Source organism: Solanum tuberosum, unplaced genomic scaffold (genome assembly GCF_000226075.1).
Source record: "Solanum tuberosum cultivar DM 1-3 516 R44 unplaced genomic scaffold, SolTub_3.0 scf00517, whole genome shotgun sequence".
Lineage (NCBI taxonomy): Eukaryota > Viridiplantae > Streptophyta > Magnoliopsida > Solanales > Solanaceae > Solanum > Solanum tuberosum.
In genome coordinates this window covers 280,375-291,416 of record NW_006239435.1, presented here as the reverse complement: position 1 = coordinate 291,416, position 11,042 = coordinate 280,375, and the positions used below count along the sequence as shown (strand labels likewise).

Sequence of the window (11,042 nt, the reverse complement as noted above, 5' to 3'; positions counted from 1 at the left end):
CGTGTTCAACTGAAACAAACCGTAGTCCAACTTTAGATTTTGAAAGCTTTCATTTAGTATCTGTCATCTAAGATATTGCTATACTTTTCATGTACATAACATTCTTTTAAACTCATTTCTACTCAACTGAAATGTTCTTTTCTTTTTTGGTGTTTCTGGCTAAAACACTTGACTAATGCATGTTCAACAACAATAAGGACTAGCTGAAGTTGCAAATGATGTTCCATTTCTGTCCAAAACATAGAAGAGTCTCTCTTATTCAAGTGTAATACAATTACCTATAAGAACTGCTTGTTCAAGCACCTGAATATCTTCTGATGCATTGATATAATACAAACACACAGACACACAAGACCAAACCGGGAATGTTAACAACTCAACCTACAGCTTTCAGCTATACAGACACACAACTGCCAAGCAGAACAATGAAAATGTTCAAACTAGAAATCTTATAGAATAATGACAATGTTCCGACAACAAAAATATAAGATGAAGCTGCTCAAACCACATGTACATCAGTCAAACAGAGTTTGAAACTATGATATCCACAAAAATCTAATTAGTTCCAGGACTTCAGATAATCGTTATTGCCATCAAAATGTAAGTAGCAGAAAAGCACAAGTGTGAGCTTGACAGAGGATTGCAACCTCTTTCTAACACTTATTTGGCCTTATGAAAAACTTCTATACTATACAGCAGAGACACATATATGGTATGATAGGTAAATGGGGATGCCCGACAGATGAGGATGAAAATCCAGACAAACCACCTGATCAATTAGAGATATAGACACAAAGATGGCTGATCAGGTCAGGACTTCGAGAGAAAGAGTAGGTGAATGCTGTACTAAATGTGCTGAGCCAAATGTCTATATTAGCCACTTGCTTCTCCACCTTGTAGCTATCGTAGCTCCACATAGATGATCACCTGTAAACAAGTTAAACAAGCCAAACGTTAAGACATTTCCCGGAAACTTCAAGGTGGTTGTCTTGAGCCTAAGGCCTTAAAAATGGAAATATGCATCATATTTGTATACAGATTTGTCTGTAGTTAGTTTAAAGGAAGCACAATTCATATTTGCTTGCGTTTGTTTAAATCAAACTTTTCATGTAGCACTTGTCAGTGGCCAAATTTAAATTTTATGTAATCTTTTATATTGTTGATTTTGAGTTGATTTTCTTTTCAAAAGTTAGCCATAAGTGTATCAAAGCAAGAGAAACGTACCAATGCAATTTGCAATGCTTTTTCACCAGCTAACCATAACATACAGGAAATATGAAGGACATGAGAAATATGATCGGTGAATATCTGTGACTAGTGCCATTCATGAGTAGTCATGTTTGTTTGTGCTAGATGCAACGCTAATGTTTATATTCAAACTGGAATGTTAAAATTTGTCCATTTTCTTATTTTCATCTCTTTTTGATGAATGTCTTCTTCTACTGATTATTCAAGATATTCACGTAGCTTACCCTGTTTGAGAAAGCCGCTGCCAGTTCATTAGCTGGTGAGATTGTGGATGCCTTTGCAAGTAAGATGAACTGGTCCCAATACCATTATCATCACCAACATATTGGTCTGAATAGTTGGTACTTGAGGGAGACCATGTAGGCACTACACCCCCATCCCTTTCTCTAGTACTACTGGAAGATTCTGCTGTTGAATCTTCAGAGTTCCTTCTACCTACCGCAAAATTAAAATGTGGGGTGGCATTGGTTCGAGCAGTTTGCATGACGGCTTGGTCATGCGTGTCTCTCCTATGACCTTCAGCTACATTGATGTCTGTTGGAACTTCTGCCCTACTTTCCACAACTGAATTCCTAATGTCCACAGAGTTCTCTTCATCTTCAGCTCTGAACAAAGATGACGTCATGCTTGGCACCATTTGATCTTCATAGCGTCGAACAGTAACTATTACGGGGTTGTTCCTGACTGGTTCATGGTCCATTTCCATATGCATGGCCTGAGGAAAGGCTATTAGGGAGTCAGCAGAGTCACCATGTCCTTCTTCCATTCCATTCTCAATCGCAGCTCTTGCAGCTGCATGATTCTGCCACATTTGTGATAGGGCTTGTTCTAGTCTAACTTTTGCTGAATCAATTTCAACTATTGGAAGAGGATAATTGGAACCCAACTCAATGCCAGCAGCTTCAAGTACAGATTCTGGTGCATTCCACGGGTGGTGTATCCATTCGGTGGGCAGCCTAGCAAGTTCAGGAAGCCACCGCCGGACATATTCCCCATGAGGGTCACACTTGTATCCCACAAACTGCCAGAAAGAGAACAGGTTCAAATAACTAGTCAGCCTTTACCAAGAAAATTCACATGAAAAAACAAGAACAGAAATGGAAAAAGGGATATAGAGCATCTGCAGCCTCCCTTTTGTTTTACATGAAAAAACAAGAAAGAGAAACAGAAGGAAGGATTCCTTATATTGAAAAGACTCGCATATCAACACAATACCAAAAGAAGCTCGCAAACACTGTACTAATAAGCAATATCTCAGGATATAAAAGAAGTACAATTTGCAATTAGGCAATCACATACGCATTCTATCTTAGCTTTAGCACTTTCTGCAAGAAGATTGAAGCCCATGAGATGTTCATGCAATGTCTACTAGCAAGTCAGTGCCTTGGAACTAACTTACAATCTGAAAATAACAATTACCACAATGTGGAAGGCTATAAGCATTCGAAGTATACACTAGTCGTAAAGTTATTACAAAAAATTATAGTGTTCCAGCAACTCTACTATGTTAGAGAAGAAATAGAAGAAAGGAATTTCAACTATGAAGTTATGAAAAATTTCAATTGAAAGAAGAGATTCTCATCAAAGATTACCCTAACATACCTGTGGATTATCAATCCGATCAAGCTCACGACCATCAGGTAGGGTACCAGAGATATATTGCCAACCAAGAGCATCACTCTCAAGATCTGCATCTAACAATGTGTCCCAAAAATACTTCATTCCCCACCTCCATGGAAGCTGCAGAACCTTCACAAAGAAACTAGAAACCACGACTCGGATACGATCATGAAGCCAGCCAGTCGCCCATAACTCTCTCATACCAGCATCAACCAAAGGATAACCTGTTCTACCTTGTCTCCATGCCTTAAAGTAGCCCTCATCCACTACCCATGGGAAGTACCTTAGGTGACCAAGCAGGGGCCTTTCATGGCTATAAGGATGATTAAAACTCATGTATCTTGAGTACTCCCTCAGCCCAATGGACTTAAGGAACAAATTAACACTCTCTTCAGCAGCTTTATTTCCTTCATTGGCCCAGAGAACTTGCTTGATGCGAACAAAATGGAATACCTTACGAACACTGACTTCCCCAAAATGTAAATGTGGAGATAGAAAGGATGTTGTTGCACTATCAGCTTTCCGACGGTTCTGCGAGTACTCAAGTAATGGTCCATTAACGAAAGTAGTTAGTGCTTTATCAGCATTACTCCAGCCAGGTGACCATGCCCGAGCAAGAAGTGCATTGCTTCCTTTCTCTGATTCATCTTCAAATACCAAGTTGTCTGAAGGGCATCTTGATGCATCACCTGAATGTTTGCACATGAACCCATGTAAAAACCAAATCAAAATCTAAAGCAGTGCTTTTATAAGTACATTAATACCATCCTAGGAATTTGTTTTAACCCTTAGCTTATTAGTGACAGCTCAAACATCTAGATGTTCAGCACCACCTTTCTACTTTTGTAGGACTTGAATACCTACCAACATGCACATTATGCACCATGTAGCGATCTCTGAGCTTAGAGTGTAGCGACACGTTCATTACGGTGCAATGACATTATTTTTATCTGACAATTAATATATCTATTACCTTGAGGGAGATCTCCTAATTTGTGTGCATCATTGGTGGAACATAACAGTAAGGCAAGCAACAACAACAACATACCCAGTATAATCCCACAAGCGGAGTCTGGGGAGGGTAGAGTATACGCGGACATTACCCCTCCGTTGTGGAGGTAGAGAGGTTGTTTCTGAAAGACCCTCCATGCCCTACTAACCTTCTACCCTAAGCACCGTATGTTGAACAAAATATGTACAAACAAGAATAGAAATTTATCCAGAAAGCCAACAAGATATAGGAGAAACTACAAACCAGATATAATCCTTTTAGGAGGAAGAAGTGGAGCTTCTGGATCATAAGGCATGCTAAGGCATTTCTCCCAAAAAGCAGAAAATGTCGTGAACGGGCGACCTTCATCGTCATTAACTTCCCATGGTTCATAGAGCAAATCAGCATTAAAGGAACGCACAGATATACCTTGAGCTGTTAAGATTTCTTTTGTGCGATGATCTCTCACAAGTGAAATAGGATCTAAAGCAAAAGAAGTTAAGGTGTTGGTCAGGATAAGGCAGTGGATGAAATTGGCTGAGCAAAACTATGCATCTTTTAAATCCTTCTACTGAAAAGAGATGCTTAAAATAAAAGTCATCCATATCTATTACTAGCAATTTCCCATTCAACCATGATCAGATCAAATGCCAAGCAACACCCTTTCTGCTTCTATTAATCAAATAATAAGGATATGGAATATGTTTAGTACAACAAATCCAGATTACTGTAGTTCTAATTCAGGCACTAAATAAATTAGTGGCCAGAGAATGCAACAAGCACTGAGGATTGAGCATAGCAAAATCTATTGCACCTAAAATTCATTAGTTAATGAGGAAGACAAATACTAATAATTTATTATTTACCAGAAGACAACTCAATATCTTATTCTTAAAAGGACATACAGGAAGCACCAATCTCAATTAAGCCATCCCAACAATATAGTACTATTAACTTTTAAAACAACATAAAGAATAATCAAATCAAACAAAATGATTACAAAGGAAAGCCAAAAAAGGAACTAAAAAAGTGGTACTCTATCTTTTAAAGAAAGAAAACCACAAAAAATGGAAACAAGTACTAACCATACAAATGATTGAAGAAGAGCTGAGTAGCACCAGTAGATTTAACAACTTCAAGAAGAGAAGAAATACTATCAGTAGATCTCTTTGTAATAAGGGAAGTTCCAAGACTCTTCAAAGATGAATTAAGATAAGCCAAACTCTGCTTAAGCCACCATCTTGATACTCTACCAGGATAATAATGCCCTTCTTCTTCAGGAGCATAAATAAACACAGCAATAACTGCCCCTGCTCTTACACCAGCAGCCAAAGCAGGGTTATCTTCCACTCTCAGATCCCTCCTAAACCATACTATGCTACAACCACCACCTGACATCTTCCTTCAACAACACCAAAGACTACTCTTTTTCTCTCTCTATTTTTCTCTCTTTCTATGTAAACACCATGTTATTGAGTCTTTCTTGGACAGAAGTATATTGGGGTTAATCTTATCTATACTTTGACTGTTCCCTGTAGCTTTCACTGAGGAGATAAAGATGATTTTTTTAGGCAAAATTCTAGTAAAGAACCTAACTTTAACAAACCCCAAATGTTATTCTTGGATGAATGATGAGATGCTATTCTTCTTAAGTTACTATAGGCATTGGCCACCCAAAAAAACAAACCCCTCTACAGAAAGAGGGAGGAGAAAGTGAGATTGAGTGTGATTGGTTATGGTGGTGGGGTAACATGAGAACTTATGGGAGATTTGCAACCACAACTTTATGGTTTTTCAAGATTTTATTTTTATATCTTTCTTTCTTTCTTATCCTAAGAAAGGAAACAAAATTCCACCCAAGCCTCTATCTCTGGTGCCTTCTCTAATCCTCTCTCTCTCTTTGATGACAGGGTGGAAAATTCCTGTTAAATTCAACATTGGCTTTCTTAGGTATAATAAAGTCATCAAATTAAATGTTTGATTTTCTTGAATCATTGCAAACTGAAAGTGATTTGAGTAGCTTATGTTTTAATAAGAAATGAAATGACACTGTTCACCTTATAAGTTGTAATGTACACTTTTTTTTTGGTACATTGAAAAATGACTAAAATAATTTAGTGTCTTTCAAAAATAACACATTAATAAAGGTTATGTTGACATTCAATAAATATAATAATATCTTCATTCTTACTAATATACACTTGCCTAATGATATGTCAAAGTTTTGCCAGCTTTTATACAGGTAAAAGGGGGAAAAGTTTGATTCACTTAACCTTTTTTCTGGATAGAATCTGATTCTAGACAACAAATTTTGTTACCCCCATTATAATATATAGTGTTTGGACATTTTATAATATATTTTAATTTAGTTTTTCCGACCAAGCTGGGATTGTGTAAGAGAAAAATGGGGAGTTGGAAGGGGACATGAAGCATGGGTAAGAGAAGGGATAGGAGTGGTGACTAATTTGGATCTGGTATTTTTCTAAAGGGTGTGAGTGTGGGCCTTTTTCTTCTTTTTCATGAATGGTGGTATTAGATTCCCATTCATTCATCTGTTGCTATTTAAAGTCACTTGTAATGTTGGTACCCCACCACCCCTAACTTACTCATATTTTCACATGCTCTTGTATGCTCTTCTTATGGTAAATTTTCAGTAAGAGGGTAAGTGAGATGGGAAGAGAATTATTGATAAATCGAACTCTCGCAAATTAGATGAAATCTTATGAGTGATCTTTATTGTAATTTGATTATAATAAATTCACGCAACATAGGCTCCATTTAGAGGGGTAAGTGAGGGGGGAAGCGCTTCGTAGCAGGATTTTACTTCTTTATAGAAGGTTTCTTCTTACCACTAGTATAATCGAAATTAAAAGGGCACATCTATTTACTGCTGCAAACCTATTTGAATGTGCAAATTAATTACATGACGACAGGAGTACATGTCACTTTCTCTTGAGCAAATTATGTTCTTACCTACTACTATCATAAATATAACTGTATATGTAAGTAGTGGGAGTTAATTCTCAATGCTGTAAAGAGACATACAACAAAAACAATGTTTTCTTTTGTTTACTACTCCTAAAGAAGGTTAAGAATACAACTCTATTCGTGTAAGTTTTTCATTTGATTTGCGTACTAAATTATTGTGGAATTATAGTTATCAAGTTATAGTCTTTAAACTATTTTTCTCCACCTAAGAGGTGGAATAAAATAACATCAAGTTTGATGGCGATTATAATATTTGGATTAATTTGTTACAGCTGGGAGATTGGATAAAATAATATCAAGTTTGAAGAGATAAAATAGGATATTCAAAACTAAGTTTGAGATTAAATTTAATTATATTTTGTTTGATGAGATAAGGTCAAGGTCGAGGTTAGGAGTCTGATCTCGAGTTAGTTCAGGGTCGGGAGTCTGATCATGGATTTGTGTCAGGGTCAGGATTCGTGTGTTGGGTTAGGGGTTGGGAGTTGAGGTTGGAGTTAGGAGTAGGGTCCCAAATCGGAATCAATATATAGTCAGGTCCCAATATCGAGGTCGGGTTCAGGGTTTGATCATGGGTCAGGTCAAGGTTCTAATATCATGGTCAAGATCGACTTCATGTCAGGATTGGGAGTCTTGTTCCTAATTGGGGTCATGGTCAGAAGTTGGATCTTGAATCGAGGTTGGAAGTCTGATCTCTGGTATGGGTTGGGGTCAAGAGGGACCTAGGTTGGGTCCCGAGTTAGGGTCGGGAGTCGGGAGTCGGGATTGAAGTCAGGAGTAGGGTCTCGGGTTGAGTCAGGAGTCAAGTCACGATATTGAGGTTGTCGTTTGATCCGAGGTCGGGGACATGTCGGGGACATGTCAGGGATCCCAATATCAAGGTCAGAAATTAGGTTTCAGGTCAGGATTTGGAGTCTTTTTCCAAATCGAGATCAGGAGTCAAGTCTTGGAAAGGGGTTGAGGGGTTCGATCATACGTATGGGTTGGTGGCGAGAATCGAAACCTAGGTTGGGATCGGGTCCCGAGTCGGGTCCCTAATAGAGAGTTGAGTTTCAAATTAAGGTTAGGAATCGAGTCCCGAGTTGAGGTCGGATAGTAATGTTGGAAGAAACATATTTTCCTTACTTCATAGAGAAAAGTCATTCTCATTAAATTGAAAGAAATTTAGTCAACTTGAAAAATATTTAAACCAATCAAAGACGATAAAATTAAAAAATACCTTTCTTCATATATACAAAATACACACTAAGTTTAAAATGACATTTATTAACACTAAAAATTATCGTTGTAAAATCCAAAACTTGCAAAATTGAAATTCTTACTCCCCTAATAGCCTAATAGCAATAAGTGAAAATGTGATTTGCACTAATAATTAAGGTGGTTCTTTGTATGAGCTGACATGTACGTATGGAACTGTTTCCTAGTCTCTATTACTATATGTTAGTGGTATTAATAATTTTTCCATCTTTGAGGCAAACCAATGATGTGAGTGAGTCACATCAATAAACTCACTCATACCAGACTTTTTTTTAAAGAATTCACCAGAAAAGAGCTAGCACCCGCACACACTTTGCTGTTCTACATATGCTTTGTTTACATATTTAAGTCACATTTTTATTAGAAGTAGAAAACTAAAAATAAGAGTTATATGAGAAATTGGAAATTATGATGATATATGGAATGAGAAGATAAACAAATACACAATAAGAGTTATATGAGAAATTGCAAATTATATATGATGATATATGGAATGAGAAGATAAACAAATAATGTGGTCTGTGTTACAGTTTTAACGGAAAAAGATCAAAAATACTTCTGAAATATAGAAAATAGAACACTTTTATTCTTCATTATCTTTTGATATTAAAAATATTCTAATCGTCTAAATATTGGACCACACTTGCTCCTATTCACAGTCAGATCAGCTTCAGTTAATTTTTGTATCAAAATCAAGCTATATTTGTGGATTCTTGTAGCGTATGTTATTTTCTTTTTTAGCCCGGTCCAATTTTTCATGGCATATACTTTTGCCAATCCCCTTTTTGTTTTTCCAATTTCTCCTAAAAAGCTCAAAGGTTTCATTTTTACGTTTTCTCAGTTTCAATTTACGTGATATCCTTTGGATTTCGAGATTTAAATAAATTTTGCATTGATAAGAATGTTTTCATATATATATATATATATATATATTTCGAATTGTCAATTATTTTGACGGCTGAAAGGCGTAGTTGATGGACAACAGATGAATATTTATGTACTACCCCTTGTTAGTCTTGAGGGACTGAGATAGCTAGATTATCCGAAATATGATTATCGATTCAATAACGTAAATTATAGTAGTTTTATGTAGTTTCCTAATTAATTTTATTTCAAAAAATATAAAAATTCATTACCCAAATTCATGAGCAAAATTCAACCATTTGACTCTTGAAATTCGAGCATGCCAATAGATAACGGTGGCAAAAAAGTGTTCATTTTTTTTTATAGTTCAAAAATATTTTGGCCCTTTTTCCGTAATTTTAAAAATATATATACAATTTGTTACCCCTCTTAAGAATTTTTAAGACTTTTGATACTAATTAACCTTTGCATTTTCAGAATTAATGAAGTTTTGATGAATTAAACACTAGCTCTAATGTGTTATGATTTGTATAACACAAATTGGAGAAGGGTCCCATATTTAGTAACCAGTCCAAATTTTCATAACAATCATCATACTTATGGAGAAAAGTTGAAGGGAATGACAAAAGGAGGGCTACATAGTGGCATACAACTGGATTTTTTTTTTAACGTTTTAGAGAATCATATTCATCAAACTTAAACGTTTTAACCATACAATATGAGTAATATTTGGTTGGACATTTTTGTCTGAAGTTTGACCTGGTCATTTAATTTGTTTGAAGTTTGATATAATGAATTTCTCAAATTCAAACATGTTTTATTGAAGTTTTGGAATTTGACAAGGCTAAATTGTAGGCAATTCTTTTTGTACTGAAGTTATGACATTGACAAGACGTTAAATTTTTAATGGCTCTCCTTAATGTTGATTTTGGATATTTTTTACTGAAGCTTATGGTACTAGCAAGATTTAACATAACTTCAGACGTTTTGACTTGAGGTCCTGACATATATTTAATTGAACTTCAGACATTTTGGCGTGAAGTTCAGAGGAACAAATTTTGTCCATAACCACCAACTTCTTCTTCAAAGTTTCAAGGATCAAACACAATTTAATACTCAACTAGTAAATGGATCCACGTTTTGCGCGGTTAAAATATTCTTCTTTAAAATTTATTAAAATATAATTTTTCTTGTAATTTGATGTTATAGTATTTTTATATAAATTTGTTTTTAAGAGTATAGAGGTTATTCAATTATAGTTTACCATTCATTTTATTCAAAGAAAAGGTAAAATTACAAATTATAACTATTTTCTCCTAGTTTACATAATTTCATTTTACATATTCATTAATTTGCTTTTGAAATTTTACAATGGTTAGTTTATTTTTATCATCTATATGCATGGTTACATAGTGTCTTTAATTAGAGAGTCAAATAAATATTTTTGTCAATTTTCTTCTTCGCAAATTTCGTTAGTACAACACTATCAAGTACTTTCAAAATATTAAATATTTTTAAAATATATATATATATATATATATAACTAATGCGTTTATCAAGAGCAAAGGTTCCATAATCATATGATATATTAATAAGTAATATGTAGTCATTATGTGTTTTAAAATTAAAATGCAATCTTCCAAAATTCAAATTTCATGTGTAATATAGTTATGATAGTGTTTTCGAATTGAAGTTGTGCACAAACAAAACATTAAGGATCCTTGAAAAGGATGAGGGATAATGGAAAAAAAGTTCAAAAAAGTACTTTGGTGTGAGAGAATAATCATCATTGTGTATCATATAATTGTAATTAATTGCTAGTTTTAATTCGATTATTTGACTTTCTATTTTTTTTACTCCTATTAATATTAACATTATTATGACAGCAACAAAAAATCATATAAATTTTTAGGCTTGATCTTTTGGAGAAGAAAAGATTTCTTTGGAGAATGTTCTAAATAAATGTATTCTATAAAAAGTTTCTTGTGAATCTGCAGTAGTTGGATTTACATAGAGTCTGTACTAACAAATATTTATAACAATAACTTTACAGAAACATAAACAACAAAGTTTAAAC

At 34.9% G+C, this 11,042-nt stretch overlaps 1 protein-coding gene across 2 annotated transcripts; it reads right to left on the bottom strand.

Moving 5' to 3' along the window:
* Positions 1-301: 301 nt before the first annotated feature.
* On the bottom strand, positions 302-5,667 carry LOC102580483 (cryptochrome-1-like). Of its 2 annotated transcripts, none has more exons than XM_015304153.1 (5): positions 4,945-5,667; positions 4,124-4,342; positions 2,851-3,557; positions 1,464-2,269; positions 302-927 (listed from the first exon to the last, which is right to left on the bottom strand). In XM_015304153.1, the coding sequence occupies exons 1-4, from the start codon at positions 5,255-5,257 to the stop codon at positions 1,469-1,471; spliced, it is 2,040 nt and encodes a 679-aa protein (XP_015159639.1). In that variant the 5' UTR covers positions 5,258-5,667; the 3' UTR covers positions 302-927; positions 1,464-1,468. The 2 variants fall into 2 exon arrangements, with proteins under 2 accessions (XP_015159639.1, XP_006364857.1); XM_006364795.2 differs by having other exon boundaries at positions 1,473-2,269; positions 4,945-5,662.
* Positions 5,668-11,042: the final 5,375 nt, after the last annotated feature.

Coding starts and splice junctions, on each gene's coding strand:
- LOC102580483 (XM_015304153.1), bottom strand. CDS start 5,257: ATGTCAGGTGGTGGTTGTAGCATAGTATGGTTTAGGAGGGATCTGAGA. Junction 3,558..4,123: donor TCCTAAAAGGATTATATCTG/GTTTGTAGTTTC, acceptor GCAAACATTCAG/GTGATGCATCAAGATGCCCT. Junction 2,270..2,850: donor ATCGGATTGATAATCCACAG/GTATGTTAGGGT, acceptor TCTTTCTGGCAG/TTTGTGGGATACAAGTGTGA.